The sequence below is a fragment of the Cephus cinctus genome, unplaced genomic scaffold (genome assembly GCF_000341935.2).
Source record: "Cephus cinctus unplaced genomic scaffold, Ccin1 Ccin1_scaffold1237, whole genome shotgun sequence".
NCBI lineage: Eukaryota > Metazoa > Arthropoda > Insecta > Hymenoptera > Cephidae > Cephus > Cephus cinctus.
In genome coordinates this window covers 265,098-289,613 of record NW_014333690.1, presented here as the reverse complement: position 1 = coordinate 289,613, position 24,516 = coordinate 265,098, and the positions used below count along the sequence as shown (strand labels likewise).

General features: G+C 37.4%; 3 protein-coding genes and 1 long non-coding RNA gene across 11 annotated transcripts in view; 2 read left to right on the top strand and 2 right to left on the bottom strand.

Annotated features, from left to right (window-relative positions):
• The window catches only part of LOC107272714 (disheveled-associated activator of morphogenesis 1), a 25,971-nt gene extending 14,465 nt beyond the window's left edge, over nt 1-11,506 (bottom strand). The window contains exons 1-2 of one of the 6 annotated variants that reach the window (XM_025090031.1): nt 11,488-11,506; nt 9,758-9,831 (exon numbers count right to left, since the gene is read on the bottom strand). The gene's annotated coding sequence lies outside the window, so the exon portion shown is untranslated. Of the gene's footprint in view, nt 1-5,690; nt 6,272-6,296; nt 6,888-9,757; nt 9,832-10,169; nt 10,189-10,401; nt 10,540-11,487 lie in introns of those variants that run through there. The other 5 variants (XM_015750135.2, XM_015750137.2, XM_015750139.2 and 2 more) reach the window with 5 other exon arrangements.
• Nucleotides 88-8,095, top strand: LOC112495104. The gene is made up of 4 exons (XR_003061328.1): nt 88-5,302; nt 5,363-5,569; nt 6,880-7,865; nt 7,955-8,095. It is a non-coding gene; the product is annotated as an uncharacterized LOC112495104 (long non-coding RNA).
• Nucleotides 10,756-17,023, top strand: LOC107272717 (kinesin-like protein KIF6). 3 transcript variants are annotated; one of them, XM_025090032.1, is made up of 14 exons: nt 10,863-11,113; nt 11,510-11,835; nt 11,918-12,036; nt 12,096-12,170; nt 12,243-12,285; nt 12,351-12,455; nt 12,624-12,736; nt 13,191-13,310; nt 13,379-13,510; nt 14,453-14,587; nt 14,653-14,749; nt 14,822-14,977; nt 15,037-15,277; nt 15,395-17,023. In XM_025090032.1, exons 2-14 carry the CDS (start codon nt 11,770-11,772, stop codon nt 16,774-16,776), a joined length of 2,784 nt encoding a protein of 927 aa, XP_024945800.1. In that variant the 5' UTR covers nt 10,863-11,113; nt 11,510-11,769; the 3' UTR covers nt 16,777-17,023. The 3 variants fall into 3 exon arrangements, with proteins under 3 accessions (XP_024945801.1, XP_024945800.1, XP_024945802.1); XM_025090033.1 differs by lacking the exons at nt 10,863-11,113; nt 11,510-11,835 and adding an exon at nt 10,756-10,832; XM_025090034.1 differs by lacking the exons at nt 10,863-11,113; nt 11,510-11,835; nt 11,918-12,036; nt 12,096-12,170; nt 12,243-12,285 and having other exon boundaries at nt 12,451-12,736; nt 13,210-13,310.
• LOC107272713 lies at nt 16,942-24,516 on the bottom strand. The gene is made up of 15 exons (XM_015750132.2): nt 24,186-24,516; nt 23,616-24,126; nt 23,243-23,544; nt 22,825-23,126; nt 22,026-22,730; nt 21,646-21,900; nt 21,249-21,573; nt 19,748-21,100; nt 19,172-19,380; nt 18,965-19,103; nt 18,595-18,875; nt 18,136-18,507; nt 17,710-18,063; nt 17,474-17,627; nt 16,942-17,397 (listed from the first exon to the last, which is right to left on the bottom strand). Exons 1-15 carry the CDS (start codon nt 24,421-24,423, stop codon nt 17,204-17,206), a joined length of 5,694 nt encoding a protein of 1,897 aa, XP_015605618.1. The 5' UTR covers nt 24,424-24,516; the 3' UTR covers nt 16,942-17,203.

The window sequence follows — 24,516 nt, the reverse complement described above, 5'->3', positions numbered from 1 at the left end:
CAGGTGAAAACACAACACCTCTCAACCTGCACAGGTGCACCGGGGCACTGTCTCCTCTCTCTCTCTCTCTCTCTCTCTTTCTCTCTCTCGATCTCGATCTCTTTCTCTTCCTCTTAGGGACTATTCCTCGCTCGCGCTCTATCTCTGCCGACTGGACCTTCTAGGAAGGGGGGCCTACTTGGCCTCCTCAGGACTCGTGTTCCGTCACACTCAAAGGCTAATGCTTACGACGACACCGATCTTCCGATGTACCTACGTACCGGTACTATTCAGAGCTAGATCCATCCATGCTGATGATGATCACCGCGACTCTGAGTTTCGCGAATCAATTCAAACTTACGAGATTACGATTTCAACGAAAGATAATTTGCACTGGGGAGAAAGGTTTGACTCGGTATATGATGATGAATCTCAGTTGTCTGGTATGCATGGAACGCAAAGAGAACTCATCGAGGACCTTTTATGGACAATAATTTTTTTATTGGTATAAAATTATAACTCAGAAATGAGAAAACACCGACGTTTCAAAGAATATTTTATATGCTAGTGATGTTGATGTTAGAAAATGATGTCAGTTATTTCTATTGAGTGATTTTCAAAATTCAAAATACTTTTATTCAATTTTTTGAAATCCACAGGAAAAAAAAAGAAATATAAAAAATTAAAGTAATACGACTATCATATACAAAAAATTATGTGAGAGTCACAAAAATTAAAATTACAAGAAAAAAAGAGAATTTATCTACCTAAAATAGTATTGCAACATTAGGAACGAATCAACGAATCATTCTTCTCGACCTCGTCGGACTCAAAAGGGTTCAAGTGAAAATCACTTTTCAAGAATAAAATACGTGAATATCCTAGACAAATCCAAAGTTACCCAAATTATCGCAGAAGCCATACATTGACCTTTAGAGGGCCGGAAAAACCCGGAGGGCAGATGAACCCATGATAGGAACATTGCATACAGTAAACCCATGTTACAAGACTCAAGTTTGGGTCGTTTTAAAAAGACGTTCTAAGATCTCAAACTCCGGCCCTCTAAAGGCTAAAGGCTAAAGGAACTCAGAGTCTATTGTATACAGATACGTATAAGCGCAAGCTGAAAGTGCAATACATTCACTATGACAAATGCATCCTCGGTTAACCGAAATAACCATGTAAAGGGAGCAAGATCTCAGTTAAACAGCTCGCTGGGTTTACGCCTTGTGCACGCGTGGTGCTTGATGCGTGGTGCTACGCACGTCTCACGCTCGTGTCCGTTAAAGCGCGGAGAGTCCAATGGGCGAGTTTAAAATACACAAAACGAAGCGTATCCGCGCGATGGTGAAACTGGAACGCGATCATCCTTGTTTGCCTTGCGCGAGCCTTGCATCGGAATGCACTCTGTCTCTCGGCGGTAGTCGCCGGCAGGTTTTTAGAAAAATAAAAGTCACCAGTTAAGTTTTTCCATAAACTTTATCGCCGGTCCTCCCGACGTCCTTGGAGGCAAAGCGGCCACTCCTACCAAGAGTCTTTCAGAAGTATATCGTCATTAACGTCGCGACGGGGCACGACGATCCTTCGTCTGCCGATGTCAAGGAATGCGAAACAAAACAAACCCCCCAGCTTTCCCTTCCCTCCCACAGAATGTCACATCCGTGTACACATGCTATTGCCTGGGTAGTTCGTTGAAAATCCCAGCGGCTGATATTGTTACTGTCTTTGGAATTATTTTTCCAACTTGGTACTACACACCCTGCAGCCTGAGAACTGTCTCGGATTCGGCTTGGCCACCATTAAGAAACCGTTCGACGATGACGACGTCAACGAACGTTTCCATCGTCACAATTCATCCTGCTGACCCAACCTCGAGCTCTCTAATTCTTATCACTCACTATCAGTGCCATTTCGTAGATACTCACAAGTACGTACAATCTATATATACAAATGTCACATACGTGTCTCCCTCGCTCTCTCTTTTCCCTATCTTTTAATTTATACCTTGGAGATGATAGTCTGCTCGTCGCCTTAACCTCAAAAAACATGACTATAGCGACACACCCGATAAAAGTACCCTGAGTGCTGCACTTGAAAAGTTTCTCTTGTATACATACGTCTACGCGATCGAGATAGGACTGAAATTCCAGAGAGACAACAACGACGCACGAAACTCGGTTGGATTAGCATATAAGTTAAATGCAGATGATCCGACAAGCCGTGGATGAACTCCCTAGAAATTGTGTTAAGTGTGGCGCGAATGGAAGATCAGCAAATATCGTCGTGTATAGTCACTGATATCCGATCCCGTCATTCCTTCGCGAGTTTACGGGGCTATCCTCGAAATTTCGAAAGCTATCCATCTAAAAGTTAAATGAACTGGCGGAATGCCGATCGAGAAGAATACTTGCGTGGTCCCCCGTATCGATCGAAGTAAGGATGGTAATCATATTTTCCGCTCGAGCGATGAAGCTCAATCGTAAAATGATCAGTTCAAAAAAAAAGCATCTGAGTATTAATTTATGCGTTTTTCTCAGTGTTCTAATCGGTGTCAATCGCTGCACGTATCGACCTACTCAGAAAGAGCCGTTATGTTGTATCTCTCACTCCTAGCTTTTAGACTACTACGACATGCTACAGTACCGGTCCGATGCATCGCTATGCCAACGTCCTTAGGTTATTACTTGGCATAGCCTGTCCTCGTCCATAGTATAGTCTCCTCGCCTAGCATTCTACGTAGGCGTAAAGCCGAACGCGTAGGCTCATTCATAGATTATTTTTATATGTCGCTTATTCAGGCCACCACGAACCGATCCTCCACCGAAGAACAAAGGAAGTCACTTGTAAAATGATGACAAGCCGAACCCTATCTTTAACACCGACCACGTTAATTGCTTCGAACGTAAATATACCGTTTCCGTGTGTCATCGAAATTCCTTCCAATAAGTCCCAGTTATCGATTCAGTGATCCCGTACAGATCAGCAATAAATCAACCAAGCAGCGAAAGCCGACAGGGAATGCCATTTACTTTTATTGGTAACCATGCGCACTTGGACTAACCACCTTCATCTAATCCTTTTAGATCTCCACTGTATTTTAATACCAGCATATCGATGCTTACTTACATATTACGCTGTTTTACAGTTTAACGCAAGCTTTACAGTTATCGCGGCGTCGTCATTTTTCCATAATCCTATAAATGTCATAATCGGCTTTTGACTTGAATGCGGATGCGGAAGGTGACTGGGACAAAGATCTCGTGAAATCGCTGATATATTTTTGGTGTGTTCGGTGATCCGCGATAAAAATCGTGGCACACTGACCCGGTGCGTGTTTTAGAATAACTTTAGAGCTCCGGCAATAATGAGACCGACTTGATGTGAGACGTGCATTTTAATTTTCCAACCGGACGGGTCCGCCGATATCTCATGTACCTACGTACCCACGTACGTGCTCCAGTACCGAAAGACATTGTTAATGTGTCGGATTCGAACGGACCACTTCGATTTCAGCACACGTATTACAGGGACAGTTGTCATAGATGTTTTTACAATTCGTAACACATTACCATGCCCGGAAAGTACTATGAGTATAGCGCCCTGACGTCTGACCGATCCATCAACAGGATGTTAACGGGTATTCCAGATACATGATAAACGGGGATGAACTCATGGCGAACGTGAAAATCAGAAAACAACGATTTAACAAAAAATAATCAACTAAGCTAGGTATAGACTAGAGTCTGGTACAGGCATATAGAAAATGACGTGTAAAAGGAGTTAAAATTAAATAAAAGGGAATGGCAGTGATAAACGAGCCTGATATGGGGATAATTTTTGCTTAAATATTTAGGACACATTGTAGGTCAGTATGCCACGACTTTTAGAATCCAGTATCCAGTAAGTTCCAGCTCTGAATTTTTCCTTCTTTTATTAGATTCTCAATAGTCGAAGTAAACGTCACGCATCGCGGAGCTTCACAACTTGGAGCGATCGCTCTTCGTAAACGTTATAGGCGAGTGTTTCCACTGGGATCTTCTAACAGTAAAGATACTTTTTATTAGAATTTTGCTTTTCATCTACGTCAGCGTGAGATCACCTCGGAGGGCATTCTTGAAAAAAGACAAATCAGCGACAGTGACGAGACGAGTGCTTGACTCCTCGTGTATCTCTCAAGAGGATAAAAAGTTGCGACTTTTACTTTGACGATACGTGACATACCCGCCGGCTGCAGTTGTAACGTGAACAATCGCTGGGTTATGGCTGTATGTCAAATACCAATGAGTTATTAAGACTTCACTTTGGAGTGACGTGATGCTGCTAAAGTATACGTTAAATTAAATATACACAGAAAATACACGGACACTCAATCATACAAGGAAGTACGTAATGATTATTCGTCCATCTTAAATTTCTAAAAGCACAAAGACCCTATTATGACCCTAAGACCCTATGATTTCTCTAAAAAAATTGTACTAGATATAAGTAGCAAATTTCAAGGTAATTTCGAGAAGGTATCTCAAGCGAGTCACCCTGTATATTAGACGGTTAGTGGGAAACAGGAGTGTAGGGTGCGAGCCTTAGGCCCAGACGAAATCAATAGTAGGACAGGATAAATAGTACGGTTAAGTCAATGGACTTTCTTCTTCCTGTTGTTTTCAGAAAGAGAAACAACTAGAGAGAAAGGTGAAGGCAGGTTTCGAATACAAAGGAAAGTAAAGGATAAAAGTAATATCAAACATCTCTAATCATATAGGGAACTTTCTTTATGTCTCTATGGATAAGTAATTGACAGCTCTTATACCCATAGACAATAGAATCAATAATGAAATACTGTACTTGAATTTAAATCTTCCTTCACCGTGAACAGTCGGTACTCAAGTAAACGCCGTGAAAGACCGTCAGTGTTTAATAAAGTAACAGCTTGATCATTCGAGTCATTTAAATAAATCCTCCATGAAGCCACAGCGAATCTTGGCAGCCGTTCAAGCATTCATTATTCAGTCCTCGATGCACCCGTGACGCGAACGGGTACCAGCAGCTTTGTGCTCCTCGTAACCATGGTGCATTGACTCTGCTTAAGACTAAACCATCAGCTTCGGCTAGTTAATCGAGATTTCCTGAAATCGCCCTAACTGTGAATACGGCATTGCCATTAAGAAAATTCTTCCTTTTACCGGCATGCGCGGCCGTTTTTAGTAAATGCGAATAGGTTCTCGGCTACTTATGGAAATAGGTTTATTGGCCGGCTTTGCAGTCTACATAAACGGAAAACGGCATTTAGCGCACCCGACTACTGTTGCAAACGGCTGGCAGAAGTAAAGTGAGTTAACGTAATATCCTTGCTCGTCGCGGAGTAGTATATTTAATATCCTTTAAATAGTTGCAAGAAAGATCCTACTTCCTTAGAAGAGTTCTGGCAAGCGAACATAGAGGAACTTAAAGATACACATAAACGGTTTAGATTCTACAGAGATTCGAACTGGTGATTGCGTGGGACGCAAACAGGTACTGATCTACCCACTAGAACGGAGCTACAGTTCGTTTCAAGGAGGATAGTACCTATTCCTACAGAGAAAGTGTCAAAGAGGTACGTATAAGCAAGATGCCAAAAGATTAAATTCGTAACTGATAGCCTTAGTCTTTTTTTTTCTGCAAGAGAATGCGGAACCTTTTTAAGTTGCACAAACGAACGTCATGGTAATACTCACACGTGCACAACAGAATTCAGATGAATCGAGGCGACATAAAATTTCGCAAGAGTCCACCAAACAAGTTTCGGTAATGGCAATGTCTTGCGTAACGTCAAAAACGTAAAACGCGAGTTTCCGGTAAGGACGAGCTTCACTTGAAATCGATGACGACGTGTTAGATGATCTCGACTTTCCTTTTCGCAGCGATCAATAAATCTGTCCCACAGTCTTATCCACAGGTAATTCACTCCCAACACTACATCTTCCTACTTTCTGTATTACGTAAACGTCTCCCTCAACGTAATTCACCGTTTGGCCAATTCATAGTTTTCCTACCACTAATGGAATCTCTTTCGATATGAACTTTTATCAGTAATTAATAAGCTTTGATGTCACCTGAATAAAGCACTGACGATCATGACTATACCGCACTGCCATTCGTTAAAATCTTTTTTAGGGCATCGCATTCGAACACAAACACTCCTCCGACCTAAATTCAAGTTCCAAAAAGAATTCGAGGAATTCTTGATAGATTCGATAGGACCGAAGAGTTGGATTATGAAATATCAATAAATATTAGAAAGCGAGTCCACGCAATAAATTCTTAAAAGCATTCAGCCCTACGTTCGTGTCTTCTCCGATCACGTGCTCGCCGGTTCCAATTCATTTCACAACAGGAGCCCCTCGTGCCCGTAAAGATGCTTCACAGATATTCAAAACGCTGCCGAGCACCCGCGTGTTTCACTGCTGCTTCCAAGAGTATAAGCCAAGGGTAGTTTCTGGCACGGCACCCCATGGGGGACTGAGCCCTCGTGCACCCTCGTCCCATGGACCAAACCATCTGTCCAACAACCCCACGCTGATCCCCACTCCCCACCACAACCATACTGCACGGCCACGAGGTCCGACTGCACTATTTTTTCGTTGTGGTACGTGCCAAAGTTTAACCGAAGAAAATAAGAGGCGACGCAGCGCGTGGCGCAGCCGCATTCACACCGGAAATACCATGCTAATTTAATACGTCTCCCTTATTCTCCCTTATTCTCTTACGTTCGTCTCCCAGCCTCCCCCCTTCCGTTCCACGAAGACCAGCCTCCCCCCCGTCGACTCACACCCACGCGCTTATACGCATTATTGCTCAGCCACGCCGCGTTACACAACTCTGGGTATGCGAAGATGTAATTAGAATTGTTTCACGGATAATTAGAGACGAGCCTGCCGATGGGTGCGTCTATACTCGGAGAAATAACTGCAAACGTCGCCAAGGGATATTTTGTCGTGCACCAAACAAATCGAGCGGAACTATTATAATTAAAGGCAAACTCGCAGAATCTGCATGTTTTTATGGATAACGTAAAAGTTCATGTAAACTTGGCACGATACAATTTCAGCGGAAGGCTGACGCGATGTGATGCTTCTGCGGCGACGCTGGTGCAAATTGCAATTCGCCGGTCGAGCGCTTACAATTGGTCGAAATTGACGGCAATTAGGGCCAATGCACGTTGGAACAGTGATTTCGCGTCGCGCAATTCGACGAAGCGCGACGCGCGGGATCGGGGTACCGCGCGACGAGACGAGTGGGAACTGGGAAGCCGACGAGGGAATGACGAGAGAAGATAAAAAGACTTGGCCTTGAGGTCCATTTCTCCTTACAAGGGTTGCGAGAGAATCGAGTGGCCTCGCGAAGTATCACGTAGCGTCATGACTTTAGGACAATGTATGTACTACGGCCGAGTAGCATAAGCCGCACTTTGCGGTAACGAGAGATCTTCGTGGCATCGGAGCATCGATGCGTCAAAACGTCGCCGGGGAAGTTCAGATGACGGCAGAAGGTCCAGTGGGATGAAATTTCATAGAGGAAGGTAATGCCGCTTTTCAACCGCACCCCTCTACCTCCCTACCTATATATACTTCTTATTTGTACTTGATCTCTGCATCGTCCTATATGAGTCTGCGATAAATCGATTACCGTCCAAGATGATAGCAATGTCGTTATTACGTATTACGTCCTGAAGAAAGCACCGATTAACTTGGCTCCTCTAGACCCTTTATCGTGGTCTTGCTTGAATGACGTCATTGTTCTATGTTAAAGTGCACGCTAGCGAGGTTTAGTACAATATTTTGGCAGACGTGGTCCTGTACTGCGTGACTCACCGAAGCCAGAACACTCGAGGCATTGTATAACGATACATGGTAAGGGTGCGCTCACATGAGTAACTGAGTGGCTGAGATGAGAGAAAAATGAAGTAATAGAAAAGCAGTAAAGAAAGTTCTTATTATAGGTAATGGAGTGGTTGGCTGAAAGAAAGGGTAGTTTCTCCCTTATCGAATCCTATACGAGCCCCACTTAACGGGTGAACACCCGATAGCTGGGACTATCGCATGGACTGGGAATTTTCTATGGGCTTTCGGTGTGAGGGTTGCCTAACGGAACAATGTGTGCATAGGGAGCTGCCAGCTGTGGACGATAGCCCACATGGCGTTATGCTCTTGTCGGGATGCGAGTCTATCGATTTTATCACCATCGTTTTGCCAACGCAATAGAGGCTATCGATTGGATGGCTAGACTTTATCAATTGCAATCATTTATCTTTCATTCGTCCAGATGATTTGTCTTTTTCAATGTACTATAATTTTTTAAGAAAAGATTTTTTGTACTTGTATATATGTATGTTATAAAGCATACTATTGGATTCGATCTTCTGGCTTATCAATTCCTATCTCCTCGATCCTTAACGTTTCCAGGATTCTCTTTCATCCGTAAAATGGGCCTATATGCTTCCCTGACCCACTAGTATTTGAGAAGAATGATCTATTCATATCCGCAAAAAAAAATCAGTGCACTTCGCGGCATAGCACTCGAGAATCTTATACTTGAACTTTAACAGACATGCAGTTATTAGAAACATTTTGGTTGTGATGACTATAGGCGCCATTCTGTCGGGTCTGTGACTCTTTTCTAGTCGTGCTGCTTTAATTTCGATGAATTATTGGTTGCCAACCACGCAGAGGATCTTTAGGAAGACGCAGACTCATCCTGGAACACGAGACACAATGACTTCGTCCCTGTCATATTTAGAAAGAATGATGAGAGTAATATTAACGAAGGGTCTTGAATATATACCTAATTAAGAGACAAGAGCCAGCAAGAAGTGCCAGGAAGTGATGACCTAATACACCCAGTAGGGAATATGTCTGACTGATAAGATTAATCTTACCTTGATAAGAAATAATTGTCAATATTGAGTATTCCATTGGAAGGAAACGTTTCGAGCTTCACATGGAATTCAGAGTCATTCTAAATATTTAGAAAAAGACTTCGGGGTACTGTCCTCTCTTGTCTGGCCTGGAAATACTCGTACGTTTCTTGTAGGAACTATTTTTGGCAGTGCACGTAGTACGTGGTGTATTATCGCAAGGTTATCCCTCCCTGAACATCCTTGCAATGACGCCTGTATCATTTTAGGAAAATTCACAGTGATCTCATACAGCGTTCACAAGAGGACCACGCAATTATGCATGTTATAAAATAACAAAAACAAATTTTAAATTCACATGTAGACATTTATAGGCACCATATTCTTCATTGCATATAGTTTTACGTAGCGCTATTTGAACATGCTTTCTCCAAAGAGAGGTTAGGTGCTTTCAAAGCGTGTCGATTCATTAATGTATCTAACAACGCACGACCGTCATATTTAACGAGTGCAAATTACGAGTAGGTATATCATAAACTTTGCGCTTATTTATCATGAAAATTGGCATTGGCGTTCTGCTGACATTTATGTTTATATAATGTACACTAAAATTACTCTATGAAATACGAAAGCGTGTGTCTAGGATCCATAAAGTATAAGTTTTGTAATTGGATAAAGAATGCTCGCGTCACGTTTGCTCTAAGATTCTTTGGCGAAGGAGCTCGTGCACAATTGCCAGAGTAGTGTAGTACGAAGTAAAGACGTAGGTGAAACTTATGTAGGAAGGCACTGACATTTTCAAATGCCATGGACCTCGCGCAATGCGCCGTTTATCATTTAGGTTACAATGGAGCTTTGTTTTGTTCGATATTGTTAGCGTTCACGTACCCTTGTCTGGAATTAATGGTGGCTCGTGTAAACTGTCCGAAGTCCAATCATGCCCTTACTTTGACACTTGATACCTGCAAATCGATTGTCAATACGTTTTCGAGGCTTCGACCAAAGACAATAGAACAATATAAAACTCCATTCACATTTAATATCATCGGAACACAATGAACCGCACGTTATGTTATCAAAATCAGTATATAATTAACACAACACCAGTAATAAACATAAGTACTGCACAGAGAGACATATCCCACGACAGATCTTGAGAAAATAAAAATAAATCGAATACTTTACCCTTTACCAATGCATGCCATTACAATTATGGTTAATGCATATTGATACGATATACACAAATTCTTTGTTCGCAATGTTAAGTACTGCATTCATAAAGAAATATTTAAATTTATACCTAAGGTAATTATGAAAGAATCAGTCCACTATTTTTAGTAAATAAGTGTTGCTTCAACTAACATGTGTACCGAAGATGCTATTTTATTGTAACGGAGTCTGCTAGCGTACTTTATATTTTGTAATATGCCATCTGTATTTTTAATCGAAGACAAAGAGCATATCGTGCTAGAATTGCTTCATGGATTCCTACGCACCGGGAAATTGCATTATCTCAGTGATATCTGACTTACTAGGCGCGTGTGAAATGTCAAATTTCTTTGTAGCGTCGAGGATGGAGATCAATACACGAAAAGCCACATTCGCGGAAAACAACACAAGTCGTTGGGACGCATGATGTGTGCCGATCTGCGTCACCGCCACCGAAAACGAAACAATCAACAACGGACCGAACGAGAGAACGACTGGTTTGGTTACAGTGTCGTCCACAAAAGAAAAAACGCGTGCGAAAGCAGAGAAAAGTCAGGATACTCTGTGTAAGCACGAACTCTCGACTTTAACGACGTTCTGCGCCGGTCCGTCGACGTCGTCGTCGTCGCCGGCGCCGTTGTCATGGCAACGCGATTCTAGCCGGGATCGATTGATCGAATTCACGTGGTGTTACTTACTCGAGATATCGAAAACTGGGATGCTGCGCATAATGCATCTGCGACTCTCGAATGTCGTACGTACACTTTTTTATTACTATTAATCATAACTGTTTCTCACGTTAATAAAAAGACAAAAAACAAAACGTAATTATTTGAAGGTTATTCGGTAGATCGTTTTAACGAATTTTGTCACTCCAAGCAAACGTTACATCGTAACTGTCTTTTAACGAAATAATGTATATTTTCGGGAATGCTTTGTTCGTCGATGTCACGATGTGCGTTACTTAATGTTTAATCTGTTAAATATTTTTAACTATATACTTACACGTATTACTTTTCACGTATAATATATAAGGTATGTTTGAAATTTACTCACAGTACTGCGACTAGCGCTATTTCCTTATTCATCTATACGTATCTGAGAGAGACGTAACTATTTTCGGATTATTGTCAATTTCGGAACACATCCATAGTCGGTTCACGAGTTCAATGTGTTTTATTGATAGTTTCCAAACAATGTGATACTTGGGAAATCGTACGTGGCTTTCCATAAAGTCAGGTAAACATATTTTAAGGTCGAAAAATAAAATATATTTCAGTGCGAAACCATCCACTTGTATAATCTGTGACAATACTGTTTTGTAGAACCACGTATGAATTGCTAAAATATTCATTGTTTTCATATTTAGCTTGTGGACCGACTGTCTGCCGTAATGATACGTATCTTACCTTGTGAATCTTTCCCCTTCAGCGATTCCATCAAGCACGTATGAAATTTTGGAATATATTTATGGCTTAATTTGCAAATGGGGTTTATATTATATAGCGAAGGTTATATGTAAAATACATGCAATATTGATAGCTTTCATTGAACTCAATGACACGTTGTTTATATCGAAGCTAATGACCATGAACATATCGATATAATGCAAATAACTGTATCACGCTTTGCACATAACTTTACATCAGTAGATACGAAGTCGTGATGCATATGCGTGAATTCTTAGGAAAATGGTAAAAAATGAGATCAAGGTATTTGCACGGCTTAAGCCAGAAAGAAGACGTAATAAAGCCGTGGTAAATCTTGAAATTCATTAATTCACTGATGAGACAGTTATAAACTTTGAGATATACGTCATAACCAAAACTACTTTTGCAGAATTACCAGATACATCGCCGACCAAAAAGTCACTCCGAGGAGGATTTTTTAGTATTAACAGCACCTCAAAAGTCATTCAACGAGTACATAGATAATCGTCCTGAGTCATGGAATTTCTCGTACGCATAAAAATACATATACAAATACATCTACAAATTGTGAACCAATTACTTTTTAGATTTTACAAAATTTTCCAAGAGGATTCCAATCAGCAAGAAATTTTTGAAAATGTCGCACGACCCGTAGTGGACAGGTTAATAATGACTTCAATAACGCAACATCATTCGGTAATAAGATAACAATTATTAATAGATCTTTCGATCAGTGTTCTCTGTGGCTACAACGGGACAATTTTCGCATACGGTCAGGTGAGTAACAAGCTGCTTTACGAACGTGCAATTTTTTACGAGCGATTTAAAGGCAAATAATGTAGACGGGGAGTGGCAAGACCTACTCGATAACGGGTGACCAAAGAAAATACAACGATCGTGGAGTACTACCAAGAACGCTGGAGTATCTCTTTGACGTAATTCGAAAGGTGAGTTTGTTAAATGTGAAAAACGTTAAGAACTGTTGCGGGAAAGGTCGTAGACGTTGGTAAAGGACGAGGCCTTAAGCAATGCCGGCTTAGTTAAAATGGATGCGAAGGCGGAGGCAATCCTTTCGTCTCGGCGACAACGACAAGAAATTACGTGCTCATTTTCAGAAACCGGAAAATCTCTACTCCATAGAAATCTCATACCTGGAGATTTACAACGAGAATGGTTACGACTTGCTCTATCAGCGACACGAAATCGCTACGAGATCGGACGATTTCCCGTAAGTCGCTGCATGAGAATTCTTGACATTTCGTAAAAACGAGATTGCCACGACAACGAGCCGTTACGACTGTTACGCATAGGAGTAAAGAGTGAACGAACGAGTGAGCGAGAGAGAGAGAAACAGTGGGAGACAGGGTACGCGAGAGTCTAGACAACTAGTAGCATTAGTTGAGCCAGTAGCACTAGCAGTGGCTCGACTACTTACTTCCAACTACTTCGCCAATTGGAAATACGCGTAAGGAATGTCAGGAGATCCGGAGAATGTTCCTTTTTACTAGAGTTCTCGATCCCGACTTAATCCTGGCTTTGCACCAGGTTATTCGCTTCCTCTAAGGCTCAATCCATACCGTCTCCACTGGATTCCCTATAACTCTCCTACATAGTTCACTATGTGTTCTGTTCAAATATAAAATGTTCTTCATGACTTCTCATACGCTTCGATAATATTACAGAAAACGCGTCACTATTCAGGAAGACGAGACTGGGGTTCTTCACTTGAAGAATTTAAACTTTCATAATGTCGACAACGAAAGCGATGCTCTCGATTTGTTAGCCTTAGGTGAGACAAACAGGTAAAGCGATATTTATTCGTTTCGTAATTATTCGTATTCAAAACTTTTATAATGAACTTTTTTTTTAGAGCCATTTCCGAAACGCCTATGAATCCTCAATCTTCGAGGTCTCATTGTATATTCACTATCATCGTGTCTATGAAGAAACATAGTTCTGATCATCATACTAAAGCTAAAATGCATCTTGTCGACTTGGCTGGGTTTGTTTATTCATAATAGACGTATTAATTGCTTGAAATATTTTTAATCAGTTAAAACCAGTCCTACACAGGCAAACTCTACACAACATTACACGAATAATTCTACAAGAAAATTTAATGATTTTTATACTAATCAGTCTACCCGGTAATATTTAAACTTCAGACGAATAACGACAAGGAAGCTAACAAATTTTTAAAATAATTTTACTAATTCAGGATGTCTAGCATTAAAATTCTAATCTTGTTGGAAGTAGTTTTTAAAATCTCTACTTGTTATTAGACATGTATATATATACATATGTATGTGCGGGAACCTGTGCATGAGATGCGCGGTAGACACGGAGTCGCCTAATTTTAGTCAGTATTCTGTTAGAGCTCAGTGGCTTCGCATTGTGTCCCACCTAATGCACATGTACAAAGTATACTCAATCATAATAAATTTTAGCAGTACCCTATTAAATCATAACAAATCTGACCTAATGTAATGAAAGATTAACTAGTTCATTATTAGCTATATAGAATGTTATTGAATCTCAGTGTGAATGCCGCTTCATAATAGTGTAGAATATTATTGTATAGAAATGTTTGTGCAGCATATCTCATCTGTAGGATTGACTAATGTTGGATCGAAGCTCCACAGGATTATCCATGAAGATCTGTTGGTACTATAGAACTTATAGAATGTTCATGTAGAGTTATACATTTGGCTCGTATAGTACTGGTCTGTTTGCTTTTCAACTACATATTATTCTAAATAGATTAAAAAAATTATTTTACCGTTCGATGGTAACGAGAATGCTGTTAATCGCGCCTAACAAAGAGCAACCATTTATGGTCTTAAATGGAGAATGTGATTTAAGCAGGGGGCACAATGCATCATCTATGAGAACAATTTTAAATTCATTACGCATTAAGACTTTTAATGTCACTTTTTTTTTACAGATCCGAACGCGTATATAAGTGTGCCATCACCGGGACTATTTTAACGGAGGCCAAGCACATTAACCTGAGCCTACATTACTTGGAGCAAGTCATAGTGTGTCTGGGTCAGGACAACATAACTCACGTTCCCTACAGGTGGTGTACGGATGACATTATAATAAATGTGAAATGTGAAAGATACATGAACTTGAAAATTTCAGAAATTCTTTGTTAACTGCGATTCTTCGAGATAGCCTTGGTGGTAATTGCCTTACGACGATGTTGGCAACATTGAGTATTGCTACTTTTAGCTTTGAGGTATTTCAAGTAATTCTTTTGCTTAAACTGTACTCTATTGTTGATGAAAAATTATAATCTTGTTGTCTACAGGAAACCATATCTACTTGTAGATTTGCCCAAAGAGTTGCGCTCATTAAAAACGATGTTAATCTTGTTTTTGAAAAAGACGTACGGAGCGAAAATATGTTTTTGAAAATGGAAATCGAGAGACTCAAGCTGGAAATTAATCGTCTATCCAAGAATCAAGTCCGTTGAGACAGTATTTGAATGTTACTTTGGTCAATTTAATGTAGATATTTGCGTAGATAGAGTCAACAGAATTATTATCCGAGGATGAAATGAAAAACTTGGATCATCAAATCAGTAATTTTCTCGTAAATGGATCAAACGTAATGTGGGATAACGATCCAAGAAAAGTTCAATATTGTTTTGAAGCAATGAGGATGAGTATAGAAACTGGAACGAGGCATAAAACTTCTTCAGAAATGTCTTCAACTGCTTTAGAATATTACAAGAATTTGGTTCTTCAACGTGACAAGGAAATTTGTATCCTTTAGAAATAATTAAAATTAACGCGAACAAAGTGCCGCAGCTGTCATTTCGATTGCTGAATATAATATTAATTGTATAATTAATTTACCATGATCCTTAATATATTCTCAGCATTGTTAATTGAACTTCTCAAGAAGGAAAGGGCGAATAATGAGGAAAAATTGAGAGGAGTCGACAATCAAAAAGTTTCGCAACAATTGAAATTTGAAAGAAAGTATAAATCGAAACCTCCAAAAGAAACTTTACATTTAGCTACTAATTCATTGGAAAATAATTCCACTAAAAATTCGAATGTATCATTAATCGCAGTACAAAGAAGAGACACTCAAATTAATGCGACAGAAATAGATATTTCTCCGCCGATAAAATTGGAACAGAATTGTTTCAAAAAAGAAATGAGCCCTGTTGAAAATAACAAAATTTCTACATTTATGGAGTCTAAAAATATTTCAAGTTCTTCGCAAAGAAGAATTTCTTACTCGAATCCAGTGATTCCTGAATTAGATTTAAATAAGATTACTGATAATTGTGAAACAGGTAGGAAAGGAATTGAAGATAAAACTGAAATGAATGAGCAATTTTCAGGAACTTATCCAAAATTGGTACTTCAATCAACCAGAAGAATCGCGGTTTCTGATTTGAAAGAATCAATTCCTCAGTATTTTAGTTCAATCAATGAACTTCATAACCATGACGGAATAGAATGTGCAACTACAAAGAAAACTATTTCAGAAAAAGGAATTGAAAATCAAAATATCGGAATTCTAGAGTTTTCAAAATCTTCCAATAAACCAAGGACTAGGATAAGTGAAAATAAAAGAATTGGTTCTAAACAGAGTGAAAATTATCTGAAGATGGGATGCAATACCACAAATCGTCTAAATCAAACTCTTCCAATTCATTCACCAAATACTGAAATACCGATTGAAAAAAACTCACCAACTCATACAATAACTTTGAAAGATCAAACTATTACCACACCTATCAATAGTGCAAAGACAATCCACTTTCTTAAACGTCAGAGTGGGCAAGACCAGAAACAAGACAATGTTGAATCGAAGTCAATCACACAAAGTACAAATACAGAAAATAAAAAATATTCGTTTAAAACACCATCACTCCTAAACAATATGCATTGCGTGAATCTGAACAAAATTGTGGAATCAAATCAAAATTCTGAAAATCTAACAGAAAATTCGATTTTGACACATAAAATGAAGCCCACCAAGTCTACAAAAAGTGAACGAAAAACTGTAGCTGATCTGATAGCAAGTTCAAGAAAGAGCATAGAGTCAAAAGAGCATTTATCAGAAGATAAGAAAGTAACGGAAGTAGCCGACGTCAGACAAGCAGTTAAAACAGATTATATCGATTCAATGGAAGAAAGTACTAGAAAGGCTTTTGAGAAATCTTTACCACTCACGGGGGATCCTGAGATCGACGAGGAGATAATCGCATTTTACAAGGCGAAACGTTCAGGAGGAACATATTGAATTTAGTCTTAGAACCCAATGAAAAACGCTAATTTGTAAAAATCACTATACGTATTAGAAATATATTGTATAATTTATATATTAAGAAATGATGCCTTTTGATAACAGTAACTGGAGATATATTAAAATTTCTTATAAATGGGTTCGTTTAGTAATTAGCTGTTATATACATATACGGTTTATGTTTCTCAATATATACAATGTCGATAATAAATAAAGTAATAAAGGTGAAAAACTAACATCTTAACAAACTGACTTTTCTTTAATTGATTAAATGATGTTTCTCTTAGGAAAAAATATATAATATACATATAAATATATATGACAATCTAACTCAGAACATATATGTAATAATAAATATTAGAATACACATAAATCATAGTAATTACACGTTTACAAGACCAAACGTTTGCCCTATACCAGTATATTAATTGTTACAATCTAGTTCATTCATATCTAATTTTTCGCCGTACATCGTTGATTCCAATATTGTTAACCTGTTATTGTGTATTACACCAAGGCAATGCCTTTTCGAAAGATTTTTATGGATTCGTAGTTTAAACGTGAACAATTTTTGTGCTTCCATTTTTATGCTTTCTCTATAAACGAAGCCCTGTATGCCTGTATAGAAAAAGAAATTGCTTTGAGATTCAGAAAACTATAGATCAAGTATATATTTTAAAAAACAATACTTTACCAAGGTATTCATATATTTGTAGTTTATTGCCATTTTCAATGAAAACCAGAAAATTTTCTATAAAATCATCAAAATTCAAAATTGAAAAGGACTTTGGATTGTGAGCCCGTATCGTTTGCTCAATTTTTCTTCCTGTTGCATCATTATCGTATATCTATTGAAAATATAAATAATATTATAACAATGCTACTCAATTATAAAACAAAATTTGTTATCAGAATTGTTAAAGTACATACAAAAATATATTCAGGGCTGATGTTTTCATCGTATGAAAGAAACATTGTCCTCTCAAAAACTCCTAATTTGAACCCAAAAGTTTCATCGTTCCCAAATTCATTTTGAACATACGTATAATTCATAAATTCGACATTATACTCATAAATTGAACGTTCGTCCATAAGAAGTACTTTTTCAAAATTTGGAATAAATTTTGAGTTTTCATCGTTTATTGGATACGATTTTGGAATTACAAAAGATTCCTGATATATTTGATCGATAGACCATTTCTGCAAATGTTTATCAGCCAAAACCAAAAAGTAGTCCATACCAAGTTTTGTTACGTCAGTCACATTTCCAAAATAGTAAACATGCTAAAAGAAATCATAAATAAAATTCAAAATCCAATGTAAGTTTGATATGTTTCAAATCAAAGAGATACGTACGGTGAATTGATTATTTTCGAATTTCCATAAATTTCCCCCGTCTCTACGACAACCGGATTTCCCCAGTGTCAGGAAGTATGGAATTTTTTTATATGATAAACTAATCCATCGGTCGATTAATCCAAAATCCAAAACATTCGCTTCTTCAACGGAATCGAATGTTCCATTGTAATAGATAAATGTCTTCACGTCACAAGTACCGAAATTAATAATTAGATAATCAAGATCGTTATATTCAAACTGATGAATGCTCCATACAGAAGTATCGAAATTCAATATACGAAGGTATTCGAAATATTTGAATTGATATATTTGGGTTGTGGCGCGATTTCGTAATAACTCTAAATCATGACAAATGCTCTTCATATCCGTCTGTTAAAAGAATGTTAAATTCACGATATTAATTTTAGTTACATCGTGTTAATAAAAGTCCGAATTAAAATGTGCCAACTCGATCACCTTTGTCTCAGCAATAATAGCGTCCAATGTTAACTGTGCCTTTTCCACTTTATCTGCCAATTTCTCCACGTTATTTCCATTTACTATTTTATTGCCTGTTACATCCTTCTCAAAATGAACGTTACCATGTACCACCCAACGACCATTAACTTCTTGGTTTATAGGAAAACTAGTGGTGACCGCAATACCTTCCCATCCAATGGGATTTATCACATCATTCAGCAAGCCCAAAATGCGCAGGCTACCACTTAAAGTAATTGGTTGTTTAAAAGTCAAGTTTCCTAAAACAATTTTCAACATTCATAGCGTTACATGCAAGTTTACAATTTTGTTAAAAATCCAATATATTGCAAAATAATAAATTTTTTACCGAATACAGTATCATTTTCATTCACGTAAACGTACTGTGATGTGCTTATCTCATTTATATAGACCGCATCAAAATTTTGAAGTGTGTACACTGGACCATAAAACGTTATATGTCCCGTAACGTTTTGATCTCCTCTTAACTAAAACAAAATTGGAGATACAAGACTATTCGAAAAATTATAAATAAAAGAAATGATTTAAAAACTACCATGAATGTGTCTTCATAGATCTTGTTCAAATCGTAGCCATTGACAAAGCCAGTGATTTCTAAATTATTAACACTGAAACTTGGACAAGAAATACGATCAGCAATAACTTGCTGCGAATTAAGCGTAATCAATGAATGAATATTGATCCCATTAAGAGTCTCCACGTTTATACCAGTATCAAATATGACGTCAGTAAACGCGATTGGACCTAAAACAATTTAAAAACTCCAGAAGCTTAATATAGATTTCACCACAAAATTTATCATTATCAATTTCTAGTAATGCTGTATACAAAGTGTCCAAAAACAGCTGTGTCAAAATATTATTAAGCTACTTCCTGCAAAAGATTAAATTTAACCATAGGAATCTAGTACTCGATCATTATTTATGCCACGGAATACTTTTTATAATACCTGAATTTCTTTACTGGTTTATTGCGTTAAAACGCTGATGGATAAAAAATCAATGCTATAAGAAAGATAAACGCGAACGCGCCAAGTTTCATAAACAGTACAACTTATTTTGCTGCAAACGTTTTTCAACATTTTGTATAATTAATACAGTATAAAAATTACCGATTATATATGAATTTCTATTCAAATGTACAGCATTTGCTTTTAATTCATCAATATCAATTTCCATGATGAATCTTGTTTCCATTCCTCGATTTGCACTTATATTCTGCATGACGAAGACGTCATCGTGAAAATTAACGTCTGACGTAATAAATATGGGCTCGTCGATAAACACAACATGCTCGTAAAATTCTTTCAAATTGACACTGTTGTATTTATCCAAAATCGTAAAATTATTCTCAAACGTTACAGAACCCTGGAAAATCTTCGTTCCAGAGATACTCATGTCGTCCTTTGGAAAAATGACAGTGTCGAAAAAGCTATCAAAAGGCATATCTTGAATTGGCCCATTGACGATCAAATTTGTTATCCTTACGTCATTAGCAAATTGGAAATTACCCCTAAGGATAAGTGTATTATTTTCTGAATATGAAAATCTATTTATCAAATCCTTAAACGGTATGCCATCTATTTTTCCATTGCATTCAAAATTGCTCTCAACTGTAACAACTCCATTCACCGTTATAGGTCCTGTCAGTTGCTGATCTTTTTCAGGATCAAGTATAGAATTGATCGAATATCGATTTATAAAGTTCACGTCGAATTCTTGACACATAATCCTATCAAACGTTTTCATTCCGGAAACAACAATATTTCTGTCGGTCTTAAGAATTAAGTCGGCAACACGTTCGTTGAAATCGAAATCATTGACATGACCCAGAACTATTAAGTTCTCGATGGAAACGTCAGTTTCAAAAATCACCATACCCATTTTTGCCGGGGTAAATATCTCATTCACATTTTTTCCGTTGATTTTTGGGGTCTGGACGTTTCCCGTCACCATCAGGAAATCTATGGCCGTACTTCCGTTCAAGATATTATTGATCAACGTGTCCTCATTGAATCTAAGACGCTCTAGTTCTTGTACGTAAATGCCATTGAAAAATTGTGCATTCAGATAATTCGTTTCCAAATTCTCAAACGTAAAGTTACCTGTCAAATTTTGTGCTACTGACTTTGACAATCTACGTTTTTCAAAATCTGAGAAATCAACACCATTAATAGTATTAGCGACAATATCCGGAACAATTAAATTTTTCATTGACACTTTATTAAAGTTCATCTGAGCAAACGTGCGATTTAATCTGTTTGAGAATTCTGAATGAGAAATAAATCCGTTTACGGTGTCGAAGTTCAAGTTATCTATGACTGGAGTCTGTTCAAAATTAATTTTTGAAAAACATTTTGCATTCCCAAATTCATCGACATTCTCGTTTAAAAAGTTTTGCAGTTCTGTCGTGACTCCTTGTTTCAATTCACCGAAAGAAACATCCGAAGAAATTTTTGTTAAATCTGAAAATATATTCAGTCAATGTATTTAACTTGAGAATAATTATTAATTATTAGAATGCTTGCAATAAGATTGAATATCTTGATACTATCATGCCCATACATTATAATAATACTTAAAAAGAAAATTTCAAAATCCAATTAAACTCACAAGGAAACTCCTGCTCGTCGACGATATTAACGAATTCATTAATTGAATGGCCATTGATTTTCTGAATATCGGAAATATCTTCATTATCAATATTTATTCGTCCCAAAAAGGTCTTTTTACCCGAAATCTTAGCATTAATGTCATCATGAAACACTATGTCATCAAAATCCGACCATTTCCTCTCATTTACTGATTTTTCTACTATAACGTTTCCAATAACTTGTAAATTTGTGAATGTCACGTCAGATGTAATTACATTCGACTGTTCTAAATTTGGTCCCAATTCAATCGGTTCTACACGTTGATCCGTTATATTGATATCGATCTAAAATTATAAAATATATTTGCATTTTCTCATTTTCCTACAATATTAAGAAAATAATAAAATCACAGTTACCAATAGGTTCCCAGTAACTTTTAAATTATCGAAAGTAATTTCTTCAGTCAACGATTGATTTCTGTCAATAATGACGTAATCTTCAATAGGAATTCCATTCAGATATTTAATACCCGAAAGTTTCGTGGCTGTCAGCGTATCAAAAGTTTTTTGACCCGTTACCAGTACCATACTTGTGCTATTACGTAACACATAATCGTTAGGATATCGCAGACCATTTACGTTGTCAACATTTACGTAATCCGCAACTATTTCCTAGACATGCAAATTATTTATAAAAAAATAAGCAAATAAGGAGTTGCGTAAATTCGACAGTTTAACGTTGTGAAAAGTGAAATAACTTTCTTCTACATATTAAGTTATGCGAACAAGAATCATACCCCATTCACGATTGTCTCTCCAGGTATAACATACGATTTGCTTTTAAAAACGATATTATTCAACAAATTTTTCCAATTTCTAGAATTTATAGTTGAGAAGCTGAGATCACCTTCCACGATTAGATGATCCAATTTTGAAAAATCAACGTTCTCGTAGTTACTAGTCGTCGTGTCAAAAACTATATTTTTCATAGGAACATCATTTACGAAATATATTTCTAGTTTTTCAAAATCAATATGTGGGAACCATTTTTCACCCTCTATGACGTCATTATCACCGTATATGAACTCTTGTAATATTTCAGTATGTTTCACGTGATTAAGATAATCCAATGTCAAATTATTCACGCTCAACGTTTCGCCGATTTCAATATTTCCTTCGATTTCAATATTCTCATTTAAATTAAGTTCCGTTACGTGAGCCGGAATTGCATTTGCCAGATTGGAAGCAATTTCCTCCGTTTTATAATAAATTTCCTTTAATACATCTATGGATGAATTTATATTCGCATGCATATCTTCTACTGTAAGGAACGTCGGACCCATCGTTATAGAATGACAAGTTGCATTCTCATATATGATTGCAGTTTCGGTATGGACTTCAGTGAAATTCCAAAAACCGGTAATTTCTGGATTATTGAAATAACTATTGTTCATAAGGACTGCTGTCCTGTCGAGAATTAATTCCTGCTTTTCTAACACCCCCTGAAATTTTTATAAGCATATTTAAGAATTGAAAAAATTATGTACTCGAAATGATTCATGAAAAACTTGTAGGTATTAATATACACAAATATACCTCCAAATTACTTTTCAGTTTTAACAATTCTTCCATTTCGTCGCGAACCGGTTTTGATACGTCTTGCAGTTTGGTGTCAATTTTTACGAATGTATTTTCGTAAAGAAATCCAAATTTTGGAATGGGAATGATTTTGGCTAAATCAAAATGATCGATATTCTCTGGTAAAGATATTTTTTTGAAGGTTTGACCACACCAAGAGAGAGCTATTACCGACGAATTTTTTGATTGGATCAGTAGCAATGATTCATCCTTATAAGAATCAACGGGTATATCAATCATCCGCGTGACCTCGTCTATTTCTAAATTACCAGAAAACAAACTTTATTTGAAAATTGCCTATTATTCGCAACTTAAGAAATGGAGTAACGACATGACGATCAATTATATAATATAATGACAATTAAAAATATCTCACCATTAAGCAACTTTTCAGTTTGAATATCGTCAAGAAATTCATTTTCAGAGAAAGTAAGTATATCCGGCTCCTGACCGGAAATACCTAAATATTGCATGTATCCACTTTCGAAGCAAATAACATTATTTAAACCATTCGACGTGACAGATTGTATTTGTATAAACCTTCCCATTTCCGTTATTTCATCTTTCAGTTCATATACAAACACTTCATTCTGAGCTTGCAGTATAACAACAGTATTATCATAAAACGGACAAACTTCCAAGTTGAGAACATTTGAAACGGGCAGTTTTTGAATTAACCTATCGAATCACAACGTAAAAAAGTTGAGTACGTGTCAAGAGCAGTGTACACAAAATTGGCATGTACTTACCAAGAGAGTGGTAAATTTTCATCTATTCTAAATCCATAAATGTAGATGTGAGAGGAGTATTTCTCAGGATAAGATTTTGCCTCGTTCAACAGAACTATGATATTTTGATCCTTGTGACGGACAATCTCGAAACGTTCAACATTTTCTTGCACTGGCCAGGACCAAAATTCTTCAACACTGTTATTGGATATCGTGTACCACTGTAATTTCGTCACGTAATTCAATTCCACGCATAGAATAACAATTAAGTCGCTTGTATCGGTATCTGATTTTGGCATATCGAGTAATTTGAAAGTCACTATTTTCAAGGACGATTCTGTCCTGCTTGGAAATTTTACCAAGAGCTTACTAAACATATGGCCATTTTGCAGATCCAACTTGTACAGATATAACATAGAGCCGTCTGTCCCGGCTAAATATCTGCCATTCATTGTCTCTAATAATTGCCAATTGTTTATGGCTATTTTCAATTCTACGTCCACTTGCACTTCGACGTCCGTTACAATTAATTCTAAAAAAAGGTATAGTTTCACATTTTTTGTAATTAGCTAATGCAAAATATCGTCTTACCGTCTCTATTTCCAGATCCCGTGCCAAATTTATACTGCTGCCAGATTTGCGAATCGTCGATATTTCGCGAATACCTCGGCGCTTTTGTATCCAATAACATTTTGTCTAATTTTTCCGACATTTCCTCGATGTACGAATTGCATTCTGCCAGCGAGAATATTATTGACAATAAAAATATTACCTTATAACGTGCTCTCGTTGCCATGACTAGACGGTCACTGAACGTGTAAGGATTCATTAATTTAATGTTATCGTGTCTGTCTCGAATAATAATGACACCTGAGGTCAATTTAACGTACAAATATTTTCATTCGTACATACAATCAATGTA

What these genes read in the sequence shown, in the direction of transcription:
- LOC107272717 (XM_025090032.1), top strand. Translation starts at nt 11,770, where the DNA reads ATGGTAAAAAATGAGATCAAGGTATTTGCACGGCTTAAGCCAGAAAGA. An exon ending in CAATTTTCGCATACGGTCAG is followed by an intron (nt 12,286 to 12,350) that starts GTGAGTAACAAG and finishes CAAATAATGTAG; the next exon opens with ACGGGGAGTGGCAAGACCTA. An exon ending in ATCGTCTATCCAAGAATCAA is followed by an intron (nt 14,978 to 15,036) that starts GTCCGTTGAGAC and finishes ATATTTGCGTAG; the next exon opens with ATAGAGTCAACAGAATTATT.
- LOC107272713 (XM_015750132.2), bottom strand. Translation starts at nt 24,423, where the DNA reads ATGAATCCTTACACGTTCAGTGACCGTCTAGTCATGGCAACGAGAGCA. An exon ending in TCTATGAAGACACATTCATG is followed by an intron (nt 19,104 to 19,171) that starts GTAGTTTTTAAA and finishes ATTTTGTTTTAG; the next exon opens with TTAAGAGGAGATCAAAACGT. An exon ending in TGAAAATGATACTGTATTCG is followed by an intron (nt 18,876 to 18,964) that starts GTAAAAAATTTA and finishes AAATTGTTTTAG; the next exon opens with GAAACTTGACTTTTAAACAA.